Below are 25,902 nucleotides of genomic sequence, written 5' to 3'. Positions count from 1 at the left end.
AAACCGTACTTGGAATTTTGAATTTTGGTCTTCTCTTGGATTAGCAATCTGTGGTATGATATTCTTTCACAATGTTGGGGAGGGCCATAAGCCACAGCACCCAGTCAGCCAGGGATCATGAGGGCAAACAACTGGTACCCTGTGGCATCCTGTGTCGCTAAGCTAGGTGCCGAGTAGGCTACATGTACTAAAAGCATTGTCCACTTATGATGGGCTTCTCAGGACGCAACCTCACTGTAAGTCATGTAGCATCTGTGTCCTAGGCCTCCCTGAGCTGGAGCACTGGGTGAACCTTCCAGAAGCACAACTGAGAGTGCCATTCCTCAAGGCTTGTCTGCTCACCTGCAGACGCAGCAGGTAGTCCACGGTGCTGATGATGATGTTCACGGTGGTGGTATTGCCCATCTGAGTCCGCAGGAAGTTCTGAAAGTCTGAGAACAACAGTGCTGGGTCAGAGCCCACCCTCATCACACCTGCTCAGCTGAATGCAGAAGAGGCACACTATGTGAAAAGTCTTAAAAAGACATCACATTTGAGGCTGGTTAGTCTTGCAGGTCAGGGATCTGTTCTGAGCCCTCTCAACCTGACGACACCTGAAACAGGGTGTAATAAGCTCTAAGGTGCTAGATGACACGGACTGGGATTCTGGAAATAGGTTAGCCTTCGTGGCACTAGATAGTACTAGGCATGAAGTTGTCCTATGTAGAGTTTCTTATGGAAGAATGAAATAACTGATGTCCTTGGGTTGGCAACTTACTTTATCAAGTGCGACATACTGAACTGATTTATACTCTTGCATTCACAGGATGTTTTCCTTTGACAAAGCCGTAGTTCCACTTACCACTGTTATGTCCTTCACAAAGTAACTGTAGGAATCTAAAGAGATCTCGTGTGAACTCATCGTTCTGGAGTACTTTTTCACCTTGAAAAATATAACAGACTGGTGAGCATTTGTTCGGCTTCCCAACAGGCAACACCTTTTAGTGCAAATGACTGCGAAAGGAAGAAAGGATTTGTGCCAGAACAGGCTGGGAAAGAGAACTTTGGATAAATCATGATCGAGCCAATTAATTTGGAGCTGTGGTCGCAGAGCACAGAACCCAACAAAGGTACATTATTTAGCCCCAAGACACATGTGTAATGAGAACAACTAGGATAATGGCAATAAATGGTTTACAGTCCATAACCCATGCTTGACAGATGGAATATAAGTCTTTAATTATAGCTCAAATAACGGAGTTAAACTTGACATGCAACCACAAAACCTAAGATGTGTCTGTGCTGAAGCAATTCAATTAGATCTCTTAGGGTTCACACACAGGGTAGGAACTTGGGTCAGGAATGTAAACTTACCACGCTCACGAACAATGACTGGCAATAAGAGAAAAACAGAAGAGTAGAAAGTAAGAAAACCATAAACACCGTAATAAACTGTGTTTGGTTAAAACTGGCTCTATGAACACATCCAGTCTAGATGCTTGCTTTATCAAAGCTACTGATGGAAATGTTTGGCTCAAATGGAGCAAGTCTTGACAGATTCAGAAGCAGTGAGCATGGACTATAACCAGAAAGAGTTAAGATTTTAATCAGGAAGACAATGGCCTTGACAGTCATCAGTTACTTACGTGTTCCTTCTTCTGTAACCATCCCCAGGCCTTCAGCTTTATTCTGTCTCTCAAATGCATTCAAATCAAGGACACTTTTAACAGACAGAAGAAAACAAGGTTCAGGGCTATTGAACACTGGGAAAATGGATTTCTAATGCCAATGTATCTACCAACTAAAGATATCTCGTTTCTGTGCTATTGTAAATGGAATTATGCAAAGTGAAGTTCAAAGTCTAACAGCTCCTTTGCTTTGTGCCAGACCCTCTTGTTAAGGAAGCTATAAACTTCCAGATTCCAGAGTCTACACCCTTTTAAGGTTTCTGTATCATCCGGGAGTCAATAGAAGCCAAGATTTCTACAGACAGCTTTGCCATCTTTCTACAGGCAGAGATGTCCCTAGGCATTCCTGAACATGTGACAAGTTAGCTATCTCTTCTTTGTTTCTACTTCTGAGTCACAGCTACGATCAAATTTTATTTAACCCAGGTAGTCCTCTTAACAATGAGAATACTGTATGATCACATTATTTCCAAGTAGGGATCTTTCTATTTAAGTAACATAACGCAACTCTTTTCCATTATGAAAGGTTTCATAAAACCAAGGTCTTATAAGAATATAGCTCTTAGGAAAGCTTACGGCTGAGTCCATTAAGATGGCAAAACATAACCTTCCTGGTACCACCAGGTAAAGGAAGTAACTCTCGGCTGGAAAGATAATGGCATTCCTTTCTCTTTTATCACATATCTTCTGCAGCGTAGATGCATTTTAAACAGAGAGTTGTGAAATTTCTATTGCTATCCTTGTTGCTTTGTTCTTGGATCTACTATAAAAAGAGCTACTCAATAACACAAAACTCTTCTTCTTACAATAGTTTTGCTATCAGGGAAGGATAACATGGAAGGGACATCTGGATGCTCTGAGGCAGTTCTGATTTTGAACCTGTGCAACACATATCTGATCTTCACTTCATCCCAAAACACTCATGTTGAATGTTTCAATTTCTCTACTGCTTAATATTTTACAAATGTGTATTCTTTTTCTAATCATCAAAACCCATTAAGATAGCTTCAAACTTCTGTTACAAGTCAGTTGGCATCTAAGTGTATGTCACCAGTCCCTCTATGCCATAATTATAAGCAATTTATAAACAAATTTAGCAATATTAAGTATTACAGAATATTGGAAGAGCTCTTAGAAATTTAATGGAGAATTTGATGAGCAATGTGGAACTAAATTGCCTTGACTTTTGCCATCTCTGAGTCCACATGTACTATTTTACCCTTGGGTGAGTCAGGTCTGGCAATATAATATTTTCTTTTCCTGAGAGAGATAATAAACTAATAGATTGTTGGTGGAAAAATATAGATCTGAGAATAAGGGATAATACTGCAGCTCAGATATGCTTCTTATTACCCAAGGGTACAATATTTAGCCAATCAAATAAGGTTAGCAAAATTATGAACTTTACCAAAAGAAAGGATGTCCATCCTCTGAATTTTCAAATGGAAAACATTATGTTCCACTTTGAATCACATTACTTGGAGGCAAATGAGCTAAATTATTATGACTGTTTTTTTTTTAAATGAGTTACAGACTATTCAAAATAAACATGCATTTTAGAGAAAGACTGCTAGGTCATTTCTGAAACGAACATGCACAGTGGCCTTACAACTTTTGGTTATGCTATTTGTCAGAGGGTTCAGCCATGAGGGGTGGCTTACGGAATTTGGTAATATAAACGGATAGTTCAATGCTGGGTTTTTAGGCTAAGTTAAAATGTTCCCATGCCAGGATGAATCACTGTCAAAATGGATGTGTCTAAGTATGTACCCACCAACCATTTATTCAAGCTCAAAGAATCATTAGGATAAAGATGAAAAGATCTAATGAAAATATAGCCATGAATCATAGTGAGGAGTCCCTCCCTTTTTCCCATTCTTTTTTGTGCATACACGTTTGAGAAGAAACTAAGTAGACACTGAGCCTCCTAGGGGCCGGGGCGGGGGGGGGAGTAGGTAAGGAGTGCGTGTTTGTAGATAATGGAGATTATGTATTTCCTTCTGAATGTAATCCTGTTTGGACGTAACCTCGAAGTATGGAGGACCAATATCTACCCTCTTGGCTTTCTAGAGTAGATGACTCCTGAGCCCTCTCTTAATAATTCCATGATAAGCCAATAGGTCCTCTCCTGCCTCCCTTTCTACTGAATAGTGAAGAGTTTTCAAAAATGGTGAATGATTTCCTCATATTTACCTGCAAGACTGCATAAGACCAGAAAGGCTTTGAAAGAATCCAGCATCTTTTTTCTCCTTTAAATAATCTAGCATTTTCTGCAAGAAAGACACATTTAAAGCTATGAAAACTATGCCACAAGTGCTGAGGCTCCTTATTCTGTTTTAAAAATGGCAAATCCCCAGCCACAGACCCCAGGGCTAAGTGTGAGAATCAGCCAGGGATTTAAAACTCCAAATCAAAAATCATACATATCTGAGTCACACTCTTTACTTATGGAATCAGAATCTCATGGGGCAGATTGAGTTTATTTTATAAAGGCTCAGCTCACTAGTATTTCTAAAGTAGAGTAGACCTTTTCCATTCATAATCTACTGCTTGGAGTTTCTTCTACTTGGGAACAGACCACGTCTAGAACCATGACAGAGTAATGTTTAACACTGCAGATGTAGAAACTAAGTGTTCATGGTATAAACCTGGCAAACAGGAGCAAAGAGTTCACCAGTGATGAACCTAGTTAGAAGGTCTGTATTTCACAAGAGCCTTTGTTTCTTGTGTTCTCTGTTTTGGGAAAGTAGAAAGAAATTTCATGTGAGGTAATAAAATTTTTTAATTAAAAAAGGACCCCGCAGGATAGTCAAGTGATAGGTGGTGGTAGAAGAGGGCAAAAAGTGACTAAGAAAATGACAGTTTTGTTTGGGATGAGCTAAAGGCTGGGGAAAATGATATGAAATATGGAGTTATAAATTTGAAGACTCTCCAAAGACCTGTAGTGTAACTTCATGAAGATCAAAAGTCTGTTTGAGCCTTCACTTTTTTGCGCACACAGATTCTTTTTTTCTTTTTTCTTTATGTGATACATAATATTTACATTTGTGTTGGGGTACTTAATTATTTTTGATGCCATTACTCCCTTCTTTGATCTTTTTCCCATCTCCAAGAAGTATCTTTGAGACTATAATGTTAAGTAAAAGAAATCACAGGCAATTACAAACTGCAGGGTTCCTCTTATATAAGAAATCCAAAATATAAATAAACATAGAGTAAAACAGGTGCTTTTAGCCATAGCCTGGAGTGCCCAGGAAATACTAGCACATTTCTGTCTTTGGCAGCCAGCTGTGGTTCAGATAATGAAACGAGTCCATGGAACGATCCACATGCAGGCAGGCACTGCACTCTATGGTGCTACATGTGGCCTCATTCATACTCACTAGAATAAAAGCTGCATGGTAGGAAGGGTTTGTTTATGATCTCGTGCTGCACCCTCAGCCCTTACAGTGGAGCCTGGCATGGTCACCAGTCAGTGAATAATTGCTCAGTGAATGAATAAAGGATTAATAAGCATGTAGGGTTATCAATCCCCTTTCCGCCTTAGTGATGAGGCGTTTTTTTTTTTTTTTTTGATGAGGCTTCTTGTGCACAGTAAGGCAGCTAATAAGTGAAAGGGCTGAGAAAAACACCTAATACTTGGAAAACTTCTAGAATGAATATATATATATATATGTTTTTTGCAGAAAAACTGTATTTGTATTTGCAGAAAATTTGTATTTTTGCAGAAAATTATGTGATGAAAAAACAAAATGTTTTACTTTTTAACCCTCGATAAAACCTCTTTGCTAAGTGCACATTTACCAGTGGACTCCCAGCCTTGCTTTTATCTGTGTTCCCAACTGCTGGGACATAATTGGGTCACTAAGGACAAATTCCAGCGAAGTGGTTCTGGGAAGCTCCTCTCTGTAGCAGTCAACACCTCTTCCCTGCAGCATGACAGCTGTCAAATGGGAGCCCTCAGGCACTCTGCACAGCTTCCCCCGAGTCCCCACTACCTGCTGGACACCAGTGTTGCCTCCATTCAGGACAGCGATCCCCAGCTTCAGAGTCTCAACCACCATGGGGCTCATCTCACCTGGCAGGGTGAAGAATGAGATTGAATCACCCAAGTAACAGGTAGCGAATCGCGCCTACTGGACTTTATCAGGACTTGTTAATACTGCCTATGCCACGTGTGATATCTCTGTGGTAGCTGTATAGGCCCATCCAGAAGTGAGGAACATCACCTTTGCTGGCACTTAGCATCTGCAGGACCATCTCTGCAGCGCCACGCTCATGCAGCCGAGCCTGCTGATAGAGGGTTTTCTGCTTCTCCATCTCTTTTTCCTGGGACAAAAAATCATAGAGAAAGATCTGCTTTCTACCCCTCCAACAACCCCCTGAATGCTCCTGTTTTCTGTCCACGCTCCCTTTAAGGGAATTCACTGGGGTAAATTAACTTGAGAGAGAATCATTAGCTGTTTTAGGAAGGCTGCACATGTAATATCAGATAAAGGAAATCTCTGAAGTTTACTTATGGCTAATACCCAGCTTTCCAAAACTGCCTACCCATAATTCACTCATAATTTGGTGCTGAATTTTCCACTCTTTGTACTGCCCACTAACACAGTCCTTTTCCCTTTGAGATTGTAATTATAGGAAGCAACCCAGGTTTAAGGTATGTGTGATTTCAATGTTCTGTCATCCAGGTATCTCTGAGGGCATGGCTTAAGAGTATCTGTCTGGATACAGGAGGTGCCTGCTTATCTAAAATGCTCACAGCATGGTTAACAGACACTTTCTGCTAGACATGGGCTACTGGAATGTCAAAGCTCTCCAGAACTGTAATTACATTTCTCTACTTCTGTCTTGTTTATTGGTACTTGTCTTTCTAAGTACCCTAAAATTGCTTAATCTTAGTAGTTGCAGAGTCTTGAAATCGAATCACAATTACTATCAACTTACATGTATAGAATAGTAGTGCAAAAACTATCCCAGTGTCTTTTTTTTGGCTTAAATTCTTTTATTAGTACATTTTAGGCATACAATATGTTTCCATTTATCATTGGGTGCTTGTATCTGTACATGATGTATCTTGGTTCTTTTATTTCCCCATTCCCTGTGTTTCCTTCCCTATTTACAAAGACATTGTTTCCATTTTTTCCTTTCCCAGTGTCTTAATAGGTCTGATTTTTCATTTTTGGATGTTTGAATTTGTCTTTCTATGGCCCATTACTACAATATTTGGACAGGAGTAGAACATTTCTCACAAAAACCATACTAGTAGGGTGGTCTACTGATTGTCCTGCTGCTTTCTACCTGCTACCTGGTTAGACACGCAGACAGACAGACAGCAGACCTACAGCTAGCAGCCGTGCCCTGCCAGCTCTCATGCACATGGTAAAGGAGACTCATATGCTAATGTCAGCATCTATGGCTAAAAGCCCAGCCTGTTGTCCTGGGAGGGTGTCCCTGTTTATAAACTGAAAACTTACTTCAAATGTTTTTTCCTTGTCTTCCTCTTCTTCATCCTCATCACTCTGACAGCTCTGGATTTCACGGAGCATGGAAAAGAGGATAGCAACTGAATATATCTGATCAACAAAACTATTATGCTTTCCAAGGACAGGGGACAGACTGTAATTCTCAGCCTCCAAGGGACCTGAGCACTTCATAAAACCAGGAACATGTTTATTACTACAGGGCTACATTCTACTTTAAATGCCATCTTTGCAGTCATCAAAAGGTTCAGAAATGAGAAGTGGGAATGCTGAGACACATACTCAATGTGGCCCTGGCTGTTTTAACCTGTACTTTCCTCCTAATGAAGTTCTGGTGTACGTGGGAGACCAGAAAGAATGCAAGCAGTTGTTCCTTTTTAGAGACACAGCTCCAGGCCATGGGCATAAGAACAGGACACACAGGATTTGAACCCAAAAGTTCACTTTGCCCTTGTGGCCCCCTGGTGCATCTCAATGAAGCACAAAGTGCTCTGGTGCCCCGAACATACCTGCCTTCCTGCCTGCCATGTAAGTCTTCCATTTGGGAAGGAGTTCTTATCTTACCAGCATACCAGAGTTCACCATCCTTCTCGGTGGTTGGTATCCCTCTGGTCACTGCCTCTTCCAGAACACTGGAACCTCCCTTAGGTTTCCTTCACATGCAGAAGTGTTTCAACTATGTCCTGGACATTGACTGAAAATGCCAAAAGTAGTCTACATGTCTTGAACCCAGCTACTAGAAGCTATGGTTTCTGCAAAGCTGTAGAGTTTCCTTAGTAATGTACCAATGTTGCCCCTATAGCAAATGAATTGTATAATGCCTGGAACCCATGTCACGAGCAAGTCCCAGCCCTCTTGTTCACGTGGGGAATCTGCCTGACCAGGTCTAAGGAACGACAGAATGAGGTAATGTGCAGAAAATCCTGGTGTACCTTGGCCATCATGCTGGAATAGGAGGTGTACAAAGGGTCATCTTCCAGTTTGCTGGAAAAAAATGGAGGAAATATTTAGCAGGCTACTTTTTGAACCCCACAGAAAAGACTAAGGGTCATATAAACTCAAATTATATGAATTAGTGAAGTAATTAGAACATTCCCATCCTGATTCCTAGAAATCACTCTGAAAAATGTGAATCAGCATTAGTTTGACAAAAAATTCCAGGTTACGTTTACAGTTTCAGGCTGTTTTATCTTCAGACTCAGTGTCTGGCGTTAAGACAAAGGGATTGTAGCGTGATAGGAAGTTTATCTAGATGTTTCTTTATTAGTACATGTTTGTGGTATACAATGGATATGTTCATCATGGGAAGTTGTACTATACATATCATGTCTTAATCCTTTTTATGCTCCCTTCCCCTCCTACCTTCCATCTCCTCCATCTCTAGATCTCCTCCCCACTTCCATGAAGTCTGCCTCCCTGTTTCCTACTATCTATCTTTAATTTTGTTCTTTAACTTATTAACACTTTGGGTTCTTAAATAAGAGAAACCATGTGATATTTAACCTTCTGTATATGATTTATTTCACTTAGTATTATGGTCTCAAGATGGATCCAGTTTTCTACAAATGACCCAAATTTATCCTTCTTTATGGCTGAATAGAATTCCAGTACATCTTGATGGCCAAATAATAGGGGAGCTCAAGTCTGGTATCCCTTGTACCCACTCCTGCCCACACTAGGAGGGTGTAGTGTTGACACAACCACGGCTGATGCCTGGGAGAAGGCAGGAACTCTGATGATGCTGACCTCCTCTCTGTGAGAGCATTGCGACTAAAATGGAGAATGATTTGATGAAGTGGGTCAGGCTGGTTTTCCGTCTCTTCCTCCTCCTCCTCTTCCGCCTTGGGGGATTTCTACACAAACAACACAGACAAGTTTCAGGCATGGGTTTCAGCATGTGCCACACAACCACATGCGAACAAAGAGAAGGCAAAGCGGGCATCAGACTGAAAGCAGAAGAAGGAGCCACTACATCATGTATTTCTTGTCTGGAGGATGCAAGGTGGGATACACATATGTTTACATTTTTTTCCCAGCCAATCAAAGAAACATTCCAATTTTAGGTAAAACGAAATAAAAGAAAAACCACAAGGCTGACCATAGGGGAAGAGCTACAGATTTCAATCAGCAGAACTCTCATGCAAGCTCTGGGCACCCAAGTTCAGGAGGGAAACCCTGCGGAGTTAACTAACAGACAGAGTCTCCCTGAGCAATACCTATAATTTCTATTGGAGAGTGGTATGAAAATAGGGTTTTGGGGCAAGTGCCACAAGGCGCTGGGGCCATTTTGGATTTAACAGAATTTTAGATTCAACACAGCAAAATACGTCTTTTTCATGACGTCAGACCGTATTCTAGAATTCTCATTGTTCCCAGAGCTTCTGCTCTGGAGGTGTAGGCCTTGTGCGTCTCTTTTTAACTCTTGTCTCGATCTCCTTTTACAGAAAGGGAAATAAGGTAAAAGTGAATTTTCTAGTGGTGGCAGGATCAGCATGGTGGACCAAATTTGGTAAACTGGTGGGAACCACATAGGTTGTGTGAATGGTTCAGAAGAAGCAGAGGGATGATATGATGCTATCGTCAGCTTTACACTGATTAAGAAAGTGGGATCATCGAGGAAGTATCTTTCTTACAGGAACATGTGGGAAGGGTAAAGGACTCAAAACCAAACAGAAGGAAAATGAGAGAGAAAATGGGAAAGAGGGAAAGAGGAAAAGAAACAGAGGATGATAGAGAAAGCAATATGGAAAAGAGTGAATATGAGAAACAGTGTAAGACTAGTGGAGAGAATAAATGCAAAGAGGAAAAGCTAAATGAGAGAAGTAAGGAGAAGGAGAGAAAAGAACCATGGACTGGGTACAAAAGAGAAAAGTTTCTTTTTTTGTAAACCAGAATGAGGCTGCGTGGTCCCTTTGCAATACATTTTCCCCCTTGTATGTAGTTTAAGGGGTTTCAGAACATGAAGTCTGCTAGAGACAGGGCACACCGAACTTTCTGAAGGGCCAATATAGACATGTGAGGTTCAGGAAGGGTATTTAAATGTGTCTTCCTCAAAGCAGAGTTACCCATTAGGAATGTGGACTTCAGTCTGAGGTGGCCTCCTGCAACCGATGGTGCTCAAAACTTAACTTAGCATGAATTCCCCATGACATGGTTACGCCTCTCAAGAAGAATTAGTTGCTAATGATGATGAGGATGAGGGTGAAAACAGTGTTAGCACCTCCAAGTGAAAATTCATCCTCTGGCTCTTATGACCATTAGCACAGTCTCCTCTGAGAATTTACACAGTTAATTCCTTCCAAATTTCCATAAGTTCTTTGTGAATGCTTATTTGTTAGAACACACACACACACACACACACACACACACACACACACACACCCCTGAATACAAAAATCAGATTTATTCACACTCATATCTGTTTCCCACTGGGTCAGTACTTACAGCCAAATCCTGTACTAGTTTCTCTTCAAAGGAATGTGCCTCTGTTTCTATCCAAAATCTCTGATAGCCATGGAGGAAGAGGTTAATAGAGCGGTGCCTGAGCAGAAGGGGTGAGAGTGAGGTCAAGCGGGGTCCAAGGGGCTCATTATTTTAGTTCGGGTGGTTAACTGTTAGTAAGCAGGGCAGACTTGTGTACAATTCTTGTCTTCTGATTGGTCAGGGTAGCCAGAAGCACACCCTAAACATCTGTTTCATAGAACCCTATAACTACCAGTTCCCAAATACCTGTGCACCTTCTGGAAGTAATAATGGTTAGAGCAAGATATGGCAGTGACTGTAATCCTAATTTGGCCTTCCCTCTAGGGAGCAATAATGAATTAGGTTAAGTAACAGTCCTCAAGTATTTGCTTCAGATGGTGATTTAGCCATTCCTGTAGGCTGGTCACTTGCCTAGATAATGCAGTCTAAACCACAGTGATGTGAGTGGTTTAGCTTCAGCTATACCGAGAACATTTCCTTCTATAAGGAACATTAGCAAGCTACTCTGGATTTTCTTTAGGAAGGCGAAGCATGAGCCTACTACTTCACAAGCACATCTATGTACCTCAGGGGCTCTAACTCAGACTCTAACTGGGAACACTGAGGAACAGGCATATGGCACTCTCTCTCAGCCAGGATGGACTTCTGGGAATATTTATTAGCCACTGAATATTAGAGAAGTGTTTACCAAATGCAGGGGGAGTGGGAAGGAGGGAAGGAGAGGAAAAAGAGATAAAGGTCAAGACCAGATTCATTAAGCCATGGTCATGGTTTTGGTAAAATACAGACTTCGCCATCTTTCTTTAAAAATCTGACCAATCAGAGTTCTTTTAAAAATTGTACAAATTTCTGTTTTCATGGTAACATTAGCTCATGGACAAGAAGGTAGGAGTGTGCAGAAAATGAGCTGGTCTTTCCACAGGTTACATTACCATTGAAATGAGTATAAGCCTGTCATACTGAGTTTTTTCATTAACCTTTTCCAGCCAAACCCGTTGAAAGGTGCTCAGGAAGAAATTGTTAATTTTGTGTCTGGAGAAAAGCATACAGGTTTTCTTTTAAAAGCTAACACCAGAGAAACAGTTTCCACATAATATAATAAATATTTTTAGTTTTTTAATTTAGAAGAGTCCATGCAGTTTAGGTCATTGTAAGGTGGGGAGGCAGCTGTGCCTATCATCAGCTTCTTAGTTGTTGCTGTTATGAAACCTACTTAGAATCCTCCAGGCTGGCGGGAAAGCCCAGGACAACCCTTCTAAGACAACTGGGTTAGGGATGGCCATACTTCCTCAAGGACACAGTGAATCCCAAGGTTTATTCTTATCACTGAAGGAGCAGCTCAGTTATGAAAGTATGATGTTAACATTTTCAAAAGATTTGGAAAACAATGCTCTTTTTGGAAAGAGATGATTTCTGCCTAGCTGGCCTGGCTCTGGAGACACCTGTTTAGAGCCAAGCTCTTCTGAAATCCACATTAGGAAAGTGAATGATTTCTAATGTTTTATTACTTCTAGAAAATAAACAAAAAAGCCCCATATATTTTTACATTTTTTACTAGGCTATGAATTTCACTTTTCTATCAGGACTTCAAAAGCCTTCATGTCTGTTATTGCCTGACTTAATTTGTCAGCTTTCTACTCATAAACTCTACTTGATTTGATGATGTCTCATTCCCTTCTAAAGACAGTAATCTGTGTCTTAAGAGAGACCTGCTCAAGCAGGTATCTATCTCTGTTACCATCATTCTCCACCATCTGTGAGGACCCTAACTAGGAAAGCTCAGTTAGCTCCAGATAGGCTAATAGGCCACTCTGGATAAATGATGTCCAAGATTCACAATTTGATGAAAGCAAAGGTCAAACATAGATTTGTTCTCTTATCTCAGATTCCAAAGAAACACACTTATTTACATGGGATTCAGAATAAGCTTGTTCCAAGTCAATTTATTTTCCCTGACCAGATGAGGATATCCCCAGTGATCCGGAAATTGAAGCAGAGGTTGATATTTGATCACAGGCCTGATCTCTGCAATCAGTTTAAGAATGAGGATATTGCTATAACACTAAAGATAGTCAGTCTCAGTGGTTGGTGCTGGGCCACTCTGTCACTGATACTGCTATGATACGGATCCTAAATGTCTCCCAAAGGCTGTAGGTTTAAAGCTTGGTCACCAACCCATGGCACTACTGGAAGGTGGTAAAAACTTTAGGAAGTGGGGCTAATGAAAGGAAGTGAGGTCATTTGGGGGCGTGGCCTTAAAGGTGATATTGAGGCCTTGGCCCCTCCCTCTCTCTTGCTCTCTTTTTGATTCCCTGCATCCATGAGGTAAGCAGCTTTGCTCTGCCACACAATCTTGCCATGATCTTTTGCCTGGCCACAAGCCCAAAGCAACAGGCCAAGCAATTGTGGACTAAACCTTCTAAAACCATGATCTAAAATAAATCTTTCTTCTCTTTAAGTTGATTTATCTCAGGCATCTTGTCACAGTGACAGAAAACTGACTGACACTCTTCAATACATTGGCACAATATATCACACACTCTTCAGAAAAATCTTCACAATTTTTTTCTTCACATTATGGACTAAAATACCCAGACAAAAGCACTGTGCCCAAGGGCTGGGGATTTAGCTCAGTGGTGCTACACCTGCCTGGCAAGTTGCAAGGTCCTGAGTTCCATTCCTGGTACCAAAAAATAAAAAAGCACTGTGCCCCTGACTGATTGGCCTCTTGCGGGGGCATCTCTAGCCTTTCTTCACCTTGATAGAAAGTATGGCTATGCTATGGGATTCTTATTACATTTCTGTAACTGCTGGTGTCAAATGCCTGAGAAGAGAAATATTGGTTGACCTGTTGGTGTAATTTGGAGAACCACGTTTTAGAAATCCACTCCTTTTTAAAAGAAGTCTTTCTATCCTCACAAAGAATCCTACCTTAGCAAAAGTAGAGAGCCTCCATACTCCTCCTTGGCTGACTTTAGAATGCACACTGTAAGCTGAACAGGCACGGGGCTCTAGGGAAGCTTGTCCAGTTTCAGTTTTTCTTACCTTGCTTGCTTGGCAGGCCTTTATACTATGCACATGGTAATAGTCCATGGGCCAAGGACTCTAATTTCTGTTCTTTGCCTCAAGAGTGTAAGGGCTATAAGAGAGCACAGCTGTGAGGCGACACCTCCATTCTCCTCACTGGCTCACATGTCAGAAGAAATGACAGAATCCATACCTGGGCAGGTTGTAGAGAGGAGCCATCCTGAAACAGGCCACCACTGCTCGTTTCCGTTGCTTTGACAATAATTTGTACCAGACAGCCTTCTTGGATCTCAAAGGCTGTTCCACCTGAGAAGAAATCACACAGATAGGTTCACACTAGGGCAATGTGAGTGACAGAAGATAGCCCAGACTTCTCAACCCTGAAAGAATTTTTTCTCAACTGGGAAGCAGATGATGCAGTTTGTGAAAGTTTTAAGTTTTCTTCCTTTTCCCAAATGCTGTTAGCCATTTATTTCTTAATAGCAGCTTTGCAAATGGTAGGGGACTTAAGTCATTTGAAGTAATGGCAAGAGTTTTTAAAAAGTTAATTTATCTTTTTATTAGTGCAGTGGTACCTTGGTTCATGAACTTAATTTGTTTTATGGTTTGGGGGAAGACGGCTGTTTTTGTGTGGGGAAGATGGCCGTGGTTGTGTTTGTCACCCAGTGTGGAGTTCGTGAACAGAAGCAAAATTTTATTGAACGCTTTTGAGAACCAAATTGTTAGTGAACAGAAGCATTTGTGAACCAAAGTGTTACTGTACATGTTTGCCATACATAATGATCACACCCATCATGAGGAATTTGTACTGTACACGATATATTTTTTCCCATTTCCCTTCCCTCCCTTCACCCTTCTTTCCTTCTCCATTTATAAAAGTGCTGTTTCCATTTTTTCCCTCAAGTCCTCTTTTTTATTCATTTATTTTTAATTTTTTTGGTACCGGGGATTGAACTCGGGTCCTTGCGCTTGCGCAGCAGGCGACGAAACCACTGAGCTAAATCCCCGGCCCCCCAGTTCTCTTTTTTAAAAGATCCCTTTGTCCTTCCTTTCCTTCCTCCCTTCCTTGTTCCCTTTCTTACTGATATTAGGAAGTAGGAAGAATTTGCTCAAAAGAGTTTTTATTTTTATTTATTTTTTTTGGTACCAGGAATCGAACTCAGGTCCTTCTGGTCGCGAGGCAGGCGGCAGAACCACTGAATCCCTGGCCCTCAAAAGAGTTTTTAAAACAGCAAGAGGGGAAAGAATTGAGGGCCCTGCTACTGTGAGGCACCAAGATGACCCCTGAGGGCGATGGGGGATGGACCCTTGCTCCTTATTTTCTCAGTCTTACAAGGGCACCTGTAACTGAAGGTTGACAATTTTGAATTTGTTCTCCAGAGCAGTCTTTTTTACTCCTCAGAGGCAGATACTCTTTACCTGCTCCAGGTGGAAGACAGCTGCTGAAATTCTCTGCACACGCTCCACTGTCTTCTCGGGAGTAGCAGGTTCTTCACTCCTCAGAACATCCTTGTAGAGGTTCAGCTGCCATTTTACGGCTGGGTCATCAGACTGGAAGTTGAAACACACGCATGAGATAAGCAATTTCTGGTATCTCTTGTACTGAAAAAACCTTTCACTCCTACAAGGGTTCCAGAGTAATCATGAGTCTCTTTTCTTGCCTACCCTCACCTTCTCTATCATTGTCTTCTGCACCACTGTAGATGCTACATAGGAACTTCTCGTTCTAGCCTCCCTGCCAATTCTTCTGTCATACTTTCTACCCCTTTCTCTCTCTGTGCTACATTTTGGATGATTTCCTTAAAGCAATCTTTCAGTTTGTAAATTTTCTTTTTAGCAATGTCTAGTCTATTTTTTAACCCATATATTGATTTTAAAATTTCAATGACAGTAATTGCTATGAGGATTTTTGGTTTCAAACTCACTCTCCTTTTTTTCCAAATGTCCTGTTATTGCTTTATGGGTTTTATTGCTTCCTTTATCTTTAAATGTTTTAACTACATTTATGTTTACATTCCTTTCTAAATTATTCTTTTTCTTGCATTTCTTGACTCTGATGGTGCTGGATTTCCTTATTTTGATTTTTTATGAGTCTCTTTTCAAATATGTTTTTATTAGTGCCCATTAATTTTACAAATATTGGGCTTCAATACAGTATTTTCATTTACAACATATTATGATCATATTTACCCCTCCATGATACCTTTCCCCATTCTCTTTCTCTTGTCCAATAATAGTCTCCTTCCTCCTTTCTATATGAGTTTATTTTCTAGCGTAGTTTTATTTATTGGCATCTTAGCCCATATTTTATTTAGGAAGCAGAGATGCTATGAGTGGTTTCCTGGTTGTCTCTGCAGGAGACCCACAAGTGTCACTGGTTCAGTGCTAATTTTATGTAAGTTTCTCACTCTGTGTGCAGGGCCCACACTCTTCCTCCTCTAAGGTCATTAAACACTGGCCTCTATGCTACATATCTAGCCTGGAGCACTCTGTGAGTTCTCCCAATAGCTCTGACTTCTCATATTTACTAAGATTTAGAACGTCTTTTTTTTTCCTGGCCCTTGGGATTTCTTGTTACTGCCTTTAACCCCTACTTTATCCACTCTTCCTATATGTTTGGGGTGGAAAGGAGAGGCATTTTGGTTTGGCTTAGTTCTCCAGCTTCGGGGACAACGTATGTGAGGAAAGAGTTGTTCAGATTCACAGGACTGACGACATCACAAATAACCTTTAAAATAAAAATTCTATCTCTTTTTTTGACTCTGCCTACTCACACACAAAAGTGTTTCATTTCAAGCTCTCTCTCAAGTGGGAGGTACAACTGGGGACACACTTCCCCAGGTGTGTGTGTCACACTGAGTGAGACTCATAGTACTCCTGAGACATAATGCTTCCTCCTCCCCATGGCTTGACATTCATGTGGTGGGCAGCTGGAAGAAATGCTTTATCACATACCTCTTTGAAACAGCAAAGAGCAAAAATCAAAGGTGGAAAGCTAGTTCTACCAGCTCCACACTGGTTTTAGGACACATTTAAAGCCATGAGTACATTAAGCGGGTGGAGCCCTGAGGCTGGAGGGAAAGACAGTCTGTGTGGTCTCCCGGTCTCCCCAAGGTATCACCTTCTCCTGCAAGTGCAGGTTATTCCGAAGATGCTCCTTGACCTCTTCATCTGTGTCCCTCTGTGGAAAGAGAGGTCAAACTTCATTCCTGGAGATCAGTGTGGAAATACGAGATAGGGTGCAGGTATGTGTGGACAGCCAATGCAGTTTTGCTGGGATATTTATTAGAACAAAAGCGGAAAAACTACACAGACTGTGTCAAACTACTGAGTCCAAATCAATTGTGATAATGAAGGTATGTTGGTTCCTGCTCGCCTGCCCCAGCCCCACTGCACCCCAGGAGGAGGACTAGCCCTTCTGAGGCTAAGTGGCCACCATCGCATCACCTGTGCTGCAGCCTCAGCCCAATCAGACAGGCGGCTTACACAGCTGTATCGTGATTTTGCAAGGGAGATCAGCTCCTGGTCGCCTGGAGTGCACATATTCAGACCAATGGGCAGCATTTTCTTGAGTGCAGCCACGATGAGGGAGGTCTGGATGGAATACAAGTCTCCCCTCCGCTTTGTCTTCTTCCGTTCCTGGTCCTGTCCTCCAGACTAGGAGATGATGTAGAAATAAAGACAAGGGCTCAGAGACTGTCTGAAGGGAACGGTCTCATTTCAGAGGCAGCTCGCTTCCTGGTGACCCTGTCAGTGCAGGGTGGGCCTTACTACACTTCAATGACAGCAAAACGACTGTGCTGAGCAAAGAAAAACCAGCTGGCCCTGAAATACCAGCCCTAGCCCTGAGCCTTTTCTTCTGCCATGCACACAGAACCACACAGCTGGACACACACCACAGGCACAAGTCTTTGCTCACTCACTTCTGGATCAGGTGAACAAAGAACCGAGTGTTCTGCAAAAAGAACAATTTGGTCACTGATAAAATAACTCTGGGAAATAATTTGAGGACCCTTTCAGGAAAATCAGTAAGAATATGAAAGCATCTACCACAGTGCAACTGGTCTGAAGCTAGTATTTGGAGCACTGGAACCCCATTTGGCCTCCCCACCATGGGGCTATGCAACTTCTCCAAGAAAGAAGGCACTGTAGAGAAAGGCTGCCTTGGGATCAGAATGAGAGAATGTTAGGAGAGAAACTGCACATAAAAAAGGAACCCCCTAAGTTCATGGGAATTTGGACATACTTTTTGTTCCTCTCAGAGAAAGTTCATTCAGTGAAGTAGGAGGTGAGATCTGGTACATGGGGCTATGCACAATGGCAGCCCAAGGCAACAACCAAGACCCCTGAGCACCTACAACACATGTAATTTGGTTCAAGAAGACAGGGTGCTGCAGCGACCCTGTTTTTATGACACATTTTTTGAAAGGGCAGTGCTGGCCATGTGGTGCCTGCTTGCTGGACTCTGCTTCAGCTGAATGAGCACTTTCTGGAAGAGGGGAGGGCTGGGTGGCCAGAAATCAGTCAGAGGCCATATTTGACATGAGCTGGTGCTCACTAGAACTTTGCTTTATGATAGTATCTGCAGCAATGAGGCAGAAGTACTTTGGTTTATAGGACTCTGGGAGTAGGGAAGGTAACTGTCACTTAAGACTTGGGAGTGCAGGCAGACTTTATTTTGTAGGAGATGGGCTGTCTGAAGAAGAGCATTTCCTTTGGCCCGATTGCTTTAATCACTTTTCAAAGTGTGAGAGAAGTTCACAATCACTAATGGCACTCTTGTAAGAGATGTGATTTCTTCTACCAAGTTTGCGGGAGCATAACCCTCAGGTAGTTATATTTCGGAAATCACAGCAAAGCTCTTGACTGGAAAAACCCAGGCTGGCTAAACAGAGCCAGACAATTTCTCTGGTTGCAGGGACACCCTGTACCCAGTGCTCCAAAACATCAGTTCAGCCCCAGAGCAGCAATGGAAAGGACAGTGAAAAATATACATGGAGACAGAAATGAAGCTAAGGAAAGGATTCCTATGTTCCAGAACACAGTGGAAACTGAAGGCTGGTATGCACAAAGACTGTAATTTCTACCATTTACTGAACACTTGCTAGGTTCCTTCCATGTTCCACCATCAAAGGTAAAATATAAAAGGTGTCTAAATCCTAGATTTACTTATAGTTTATTACCCTTGATATTGTTTCAAATCATCCTTTAAGGACAGAATGCAGTTAGGTGTATATAAACTACATGGTATCATGTAGGTGTAAAATGTAAATAGTGATACAAGGTATACCATGAAGTAAATATGCTAAAAAGTAACTATGTGGATTTGATTACATAATTTATTTCCTGCTCATTATCTATTTGATTTGGCCAATTTCTTATTCTAATCATAACTGCTATGTATATGATTTCAATAATTTTAAAATATTAGCAAGTCAGTCTTATAAATAAAAACATGATGCCCATGGAAGTTGAGTAATTTTCCCAAGGTCACATAACACATAAGCATCAGAGCCATTATCCAGATGCAAGTGTATCTGGACAAGGCTCCATTTTTCTTTTTGTAGCTAAGAGCTACATGCGACCTGGGCCTTCCATATCTCCACCCCATATTGTAGGGCAGAGTGCTTATAAACAGTGACAGTGAACGTTTTAGAGCTTTCAGTGATATAAACAGCCCACTGTGGCACACAGCTTTGCCACCACTGGCTCAGGACAATAGCATCAGCTACACATTAATGAATGGAAAGAAAGGCACTTCCACATAGTAACTTTTAGGGGTAAATGGAAAATTGTCCCAGTTTTATCCAAAACAGTTTGTATAAAAACTCATGTTTATCTGCTGATTTCAAACCCTTGATTTTAGACCTTGGAAGACTTTCTTTGAATCATGGGACCCTTGAACAAGAGATAGAATGTGCACCATGTGAAAGGGCTGGGGTCACTAACAAAAAATAGGACTATGAGCCTGGGTATCACCACAGAAGAGGCGGTCTCCCAGGCTCTTAGGCCCTGTCAGTGTCTCTCTGTTAGCATGGTGACCGCCAGCTAACAGGGAGGGCAGCTGGAGAAGGGAGCAGAGATAGCAAGGAGACCTCAGGGAGGGTGAGGGTTGGCTGGCTTGCCCGGCTTCCCCCTTCCAAGGGTAGGTAGGCCTACATTCACTCTTTCACAGGCAGTTGTCTTCCCTGGAGCAGGTCTGGGGACCTCCAGGTGGGAAAATCCATTCTGTACCACCCCCATGATGATCACAGTGCAGAAGGGGCCAGAGCCTGGCACCTCTAACACTAGGACAGAAAAGACACGTCATGCATTTGACCTGTACCTTTACTTGCATGGCCTGTGTGGAAAGACAAAAGAAAAACAAGAAGAGTCAGTCAGTAAAAGCAGGAGTCTATGGTACATGGTACCCCATGTTATTTATAGCTTCTCAGTCCCAGTTTATCAGTCAACACAACAGAAACTCAACAGTTCTTGGAGTCAAATGAGCACAGAATGATGAGCAAGAAGGAGGTTAGAATGGAGGTTAATTTGGTCATATAGACTTATACCCAGACTAAGAAATTCACCCCTGCTGGGAGGTCAACTCAGAGACCAGTCTTCCAGAGTGTGTGGCCCTCAGACCCAATGCAGGGTGGTCTTTAGATCTGGGTACCCATACAACTCTGTAATCTAAAGTCTTTCTCCCTTCCCTTTCTCTCCATTCACCAGGGTGGGCTACAGACAATCAACCATATAAGCAAAGACTGCTATTGTTCTTCCTTCCATCCACCACATTATTAACTCCAGCAGATCTATGGCCATAAAAAGTAAAAGTGAGTCAGGAAGAAATGCTTGTGCTTCTTCCTATATGGTTGCTTTAAAAATCAGTGCTCTAAGAATATCTAAAGAGGCTGAGGATCACCCCACAACCTGAAGGATGGAGCATCTTCCTTCTTAAACTGTAACCTTGAAAAGTACCTTAGGTCAAAGGCTCCTACATTCTACAGGTTCTACTTTTACCCTTTTCTTCACATATTGCTAAGATTACTTGACTGACTGCAATACTCTAATTCTAACACTTTCAAAGTAACTGCATTTCCCACACCTAGATCATGAACTATCTGCAGTAGTTTGTAATCAAACAGATGATATTATGTGTAGAACTTAAGGGAGAAAAAAGGCTTTTCAAAGATAAGGGAGTCTGATGAAGACATACTACCTGGTGATATTCTACACCAAGATGGCACAGGGAATTTGCATCAGGCTTTTGAACAAAGGCAAACCTGAATCACGGGAAGTCTTTTTTTGGTACTGGGGATCAAATTTGGGTCCTTGTGCTTGCAAGGTGGGTGGCAGAACCACTGAGCTAAATCCCCGGCTTCATGGGAAGTTTTGATCTCACTGTGAGGGTAAGTGAAGACAAGTCAACCCAACATTAGGTATTAGAGAAAATGGAGAATTTCTGGAAATTGGAGAGAGAGCAAGAGAGAGGGAGAGGGAGAGAGAGGGAGAGGGAGAGGGAGAGGGAGAGGGAGAGGGAGAGGGAGAGAGAGGGAGAGAGAGGGAGAGAGAGGGAGAGAGAGGGAGAGAGAGGGAGAGAGAGGGAGAGAGAGGGAGAGAGAGGGAGAGAGAGGGAGAGGGAGGGGGAGGGGGGGAGGGGGAGAGGGAGAGGGAGGGGGAGGGGGGGAGGGGGAGAGGGAGAGGGAGGGGGAGGGGGGGGGGGAGGGGGGGGGAGGGGGAGAGGGAGAGGGATAGAGAGAGAGCAGGAGATAGGAAGGAAGGAAGGAGGTTCATTGATGAGTAGAAGGGGGGTGAGACCATGTGTCAGAGAGCAGAAACACAGAACAGGGACAAAGAAAATAAAAACAGAAGGGGTAGAGGGAGGAAATGAGAGCAAGAAGGAGGGGGGAGAGAGATACGAGAACAGTAAGAGGGGATATTGGAAAAAGAAAAAATCTCACATAACTCTGAATGTCCCTGAAAAATTCAAAGACATCTTCTAAAATACTCCTATCCCTTTTCAATCCACTGAAATCATGCTCAAGAGAGGCAGGTAGCTTTAAACCACAAGGCACTCACTCTTGATTTACAACTCTTTTTTTGTTTGTTTTAAAGTTTTAAACCTTGGTCACGGAACTGACATTTCTTGAACTAAACGTATTCTAACTTATCCATTCCCCTCTGAGGAAGCTGCCACCATTTTTAAAGAAAACAAAACAAGTTTAAAAATAAAACAAAAAAAAACAAAACACTTGCTCAGCTTAGTTACATTTGGCTTAACATATATTTGCAAACTGTTTTTATCTAAACAAAATATACAACGAGCTCTGAAAGCACCATATGAGCTGTCCCCCAAAATAATGTATCTGTGAATTGAGCTTCAGTTAATCAAGTCTGAAGAACGTGGCCCAGTGTATATTTTCTCCATTTCCTTTCTACTTACACTGGCACATGCAGTGTGTGTGGCATGCAGAATTCATTAATGGACATCCCACCAAGGCTGCTGGGTGCACTGAAGTCCATTTCATTTATACAACACCAGAATTCAAGTAGGGGTAGAGATAAAAGCAAGCAAAGGAGACAGGTGCCCATTCAGGCCAGGGGCCAGACAGAATCCCTAATCCAGGGAATCAAAGACATGTGAGATCTCACTGATGATAAGGAAGAATACCTACTCTCTCCCTGGCTCCTCAATACATATCTCTACATCTAAAGAAATACCACAAGTGGCTTCGAGTTGCTGCTTGTTGGAGGCATAGTATCTCTTTGTCTTAAATAATGCACTGTGTTTATCAAATATTCTGTCCTAGAGATACTGTTGAAAGGTGACTTTTGTCCTGAATGTCTTGGCAGAGCTAGGAAAAGTCATAGTCAACTCAATACTATTGTACAGATTGGCAAACTGGAGGCCAGAAGAGTTAAGTGAATGATACAAGGTGTTAGCTGAGATCTACAGCTGGGCCAAGGGTAGAACTTAGTTTCCATTCATTTCCAGTTTACTACTATAGTGTTTCAATTGATGCAACTGGGTGCTTGTTACCATGAGGAGTATGGCAAATATTATTTAAGATCTATGTATGGAGCAGCTTTAGTTCAGTTACATTATTCCTTCAATCCAATTCCATTTGGCTCAGAAATAATTGGCACATGATGTCCATGGAAATGAAATGAGAGAGTTTGTGTCTGTATTTTTCCAACAAGGGAAGATGTCCAGATTCTGAACATGATCATCCTCTGACAAAACAAACATCCCAAGTCCTCAGTGGTGGGAGTAAACAAAAACACCAGGTTAGTTTGTTAGTGGGTGAATTCTAAAGTGTCCTTTTCTGTCACCTTCTCTCTTTCCAAATGTAAACCCAAGGACCTTGAGTAACCATTAATCACCAGAGCACTGAGATGTCTTTGCTATCTGCTCACTGGGAATCCAAGTCCTTCTATTAGTGTCATTTCCACTGTCATAATAGATGCTAGCTGGTTCAGTCCTGAGCCAGCAGATCTACTTTAGCTGAAGAAAGCATGGAATCTGCCTGCGATTTATTGACATTCTGCAGGAAGACAGGATTAAAGGAGAGCTTCTGCTGGCTGTTAGCAGCCTGCACAGGCAACCTCAGATAAGCTGGATATTTTAGGGAGTTGGACTCCAAAAAATCCTATCTGACCTGAACAGAAGATACATTTGCCAAAACATGAATGAAAAAATGAGTTTTGAAAATCAAATAAAATTATCTAAAGCACAAAAGGATCCATGATAAGGTTCTTGTGCAGCACAGTTTCCTCTTGAGTGTGATTCCTCTGCTTTGTATGTGCGTAATTTTCTTTGACTAACTCTAGTAAGTGGTGTATATACTAAAAGTGTATACTAGTGACTACTTAGGAGTGAATTCTAAACTCTAGTGGTTGATTTCTGGGTGCTGGAAGAAGTGCTAGTGTCAATATAGCTAAAACATGGAAGAGCCAGAAAGTTTAGGGTAATGGCAAACCAGTGCTGAGTGCACACCTGGTAGAGTTCCAGGTGCTGGCCTGCATTTGTGGTGTCACATCTACCCCTTGGCTGCAGCTCCATGAGCACAAGTCTTCCATACCAAATGGCTATGGGAAAGATTCCCAAGGTCTTTGCTACAAACCTATGAATCTCCTCTTTCCAGCAGTGAATCTCACTTCTGAAGGTCCCCATGCACACTCCACCCTCACATTCCTTAAAGGTGGCACTATCCGAGCAATGAGAGAGATGTACATCTCAGGTATGATTGGTCACTTACACTTGACATATTCGGCCAATCCAAATCGAGGCACATTTCTCAGGGAAACAGAGTCAGGGGTAAGCCACAACAGCTGATAACAAGGCAGCACAGTTAACGGGGCTCTGCTTTTGCAGGTACACCTGAAGGAGTGTGTCTGAGAAGTTTCTCCAATCCAAATAACGAATCTTCTTGTGCAGCCCTGACTCAGGAGGAGCCGAAGGCCAGTTTTCCCCTCCCAAATCTCAGCTATACTCCTCCCTACAGCTTACTTATTTTCAGACAGATGTATGGTATGCCCTCCTTCAAACATTTCCTGCAGGGAGATGGACAAATGCTTGGCTTTCTAAGTGAAATTCTCATGGAAAATAAACAGAAGGCATTAAGAGGTCAACACATCTAAAATAAAGCAGGCATTTGATGTTTCAGACAGGAGGAAAACAAGCATAATGTAAGAGCATCTGCTACTGAATCATCAAAGCAAGCTAATTTCTTCCTAGCTAATCGAAAGGTGGTTCTAAGCAGGTATATTTTTTCCCATTTTTATTTTTTATCATTTGTGGTACAGGGTATTGAACCCAGAGCCTTTATTCTGAGTTATATCTCTAGCTCTTCTTAATTTTTGAGACAGGGTCTAGCTAAGTTGAGTTTCAAAATTCCGATCATCCTCTCTCAGCCTCCCCAAGATTTGGGATTACAGGTGGCTACCACAGCACCCATCTGCATGTGTAAGTCTTCACTACACAGAAAGTAATACTATTTTAAAACCATCAAATGAAATCTGTTTTGGAGACCTCCTGAATGCCTTAGGCAAATCTTGAAACTTAAACTTCTTGACATACGAGCAGCTATTTATTCATAAAATGTGATGACTATGCTTATTTAAGAGCAGTTTCTTCTGGTTCATTCTCAAAGAAAAAATAAGAGAGACTGTTGATTACAGAGTTTGACCTAAATGAAGTAAAGTGCTAATCTGCCCAAAACATGGGATAGAGTCTAGACATGGCTAGGGTCAAGGTTGAAGAGTATTTAGAACTGACTTCTATGGACTTACTTTTGACATCTTGCTTTTGCTGTCTCCAGTTAAAAATGCCAAATTGTTAATTTCATTTTGAATCACAAAATTTTGTTCTTCCCTTTTGAAGTTCTAAATGAAAAAAAATAAAAAAGCAAACATTACAAGAAAGTCTTTTAAAGGATTAATAACTAATAAATGATACTTTGAAATAGGAAAAGGTCCAAAGGGGTAGGGGTGGTGGGAGCGGAAGGGGAAAGGAAAGAAGGGAAAGGAAAAATGATGAGAAAAGAAAAAAAAATGCCAATGAACTATGTAAATAGGAAAGGGTTTAGGGGTGAAGGGCACACAGGTAATGGGAAAAAATGAGAACCAAGATGCATCATGTACAGGTACAAGCAGCCAATGATACATGTAAATGTACTGTATACCTAAAATGTACCAATAAAAGAATTTAAACAACAAAAAAAGAGAAAGTCTTTTAAGATTTCACAACCATTCTACATCTGAAGCCCAAAAGTATCCTTACATGAGATTTACACCACAGGATGAAGACCTCGGCCACCATTCGGAAGAGCTGGTCAGAATCATCATCTGGGCTTTTGAGCCAGTTTGATCTAGGGTGAGAATAAACAAAGAGGTGCATGAAATTCAGTAAGGCGTAAAACATACCCTAAAATGTTACCAGTATACACTTACCCGAGAAAAATTGCATTCCCTTATGAAGGCAACCAGGGACACTCAAGGTCAGTATTTTTCTTACACATGTACATAGACGCCAGTATGTAATTCGGGTAGATGTTTCTGAGGAACCTACAGTAGCCTTTCTACTTTTTAAATCAAAGGATTCAAGGGTTATCTTAGCAAATAAATGTTAGAAGTCAACATTTGAAAACTGTCCCATGCAGATTTTCTTTCTTCTTTAGACAGATGAGTTACTTAAGGTTAGGCTTTAAGTTTGGGGATATAAGGCTAGCAAGACTAAAGTCTTGCTCACTATGACATCT

General features: G+C 41.7%; 1 protein-coding gene across 4 annotated transcripts in view; it reads right to left on the bottom strand.

Moving 5' to 3' along the window:
- Ryr3 (ryanodine receptor 3) overlaps positions 1-25,902 on the bottom strand; it is a 565,647-nt gene that overhangs the window by 38,377 nt on the left and 501,368 nt on the right. For 3 of the 4 annotated variants that reach the window (XM_087207455.1, XM_087207452.1, XM_087207454.1), the window contains exons 68-84: positions 25,425-25,512; positions 24,935-25,027; positions 17,147-17,317; positions 16,782-16,841; positions 15,080-15,211; positions 13,854-13,966; positions 10,595-10,691; positions 8,897-9,003; positions 8,083-8,134; positions 7,145-7,198; positions 5,897-5,996; positions 5,666-5,745; positions 3,861-3,937; positions 1,626-1,699; positions 1,354-1,371; positions 842-922; positions 343-431 (exon numbers count right to left, since the gene is read on the bottom strand). In XM_087207455.1, the coding sequence (XP_087063581.1) occupies positions 343-431; positions 842-922; positions 1,354-1,371; positions 1,626-1,699; positions 3,861-3,937; positions 5,666-5,745; positions 5,897-5,996; positions 7,145-7,198; positions 8,083-8,134; positions 8,897-9,003; positions 10,595-10,691; positions 13,854-13,966; positions 15,080-15,211; positions 16,782-16,841; positions 17,147-17,317; positions 24,935-25,027; positions 25,425-25,512 (1,486 nt within the window). The remainder of the gene's footprint in view (positions 1-342; positions 432-841; positions 923-1,353; positions 1,372-1,625; positions 1,700-3,860; positions 3,938-5,665; positions 5,746-5,896; positions 5,997-7,144; positions 7,199-8,082; positions 8,135-8,896; positions 9,004-10,594; positions 10,692-13,853; positions 13,967-15,079; positions 15,212-16,781; positions 16,842-17,146; positions 17,318-24,934; positions 25,028-25,424; positions 25,513-25,902) is intronic. The other variant, XM_087207453.1, reaches the window with a different exon arrangement.

This window comes from Heterocephalus glaber, unplaced genomic scaffold (genome assembly GCF_053883595.1).
Source record: "Heterocephalus glaber isolate CG9 unplaced genomic scaffold, H.glaber_assembly_v1.0 deba00000809, whole genome shotgun sequence".
In the NCBI taxonomy this organism is placed as follows: domain Eukaryota; kingdom Metazoa; phylum Chordata; class Mammalia; order Rodentia; family Bathyergidae; genus Heterocephalus; species Heterocephalus glaber.
Note: the sequence above shows the minus strand (reverse complement) of the source record. Positions and strands in the feature narration are given on the sequence as shown.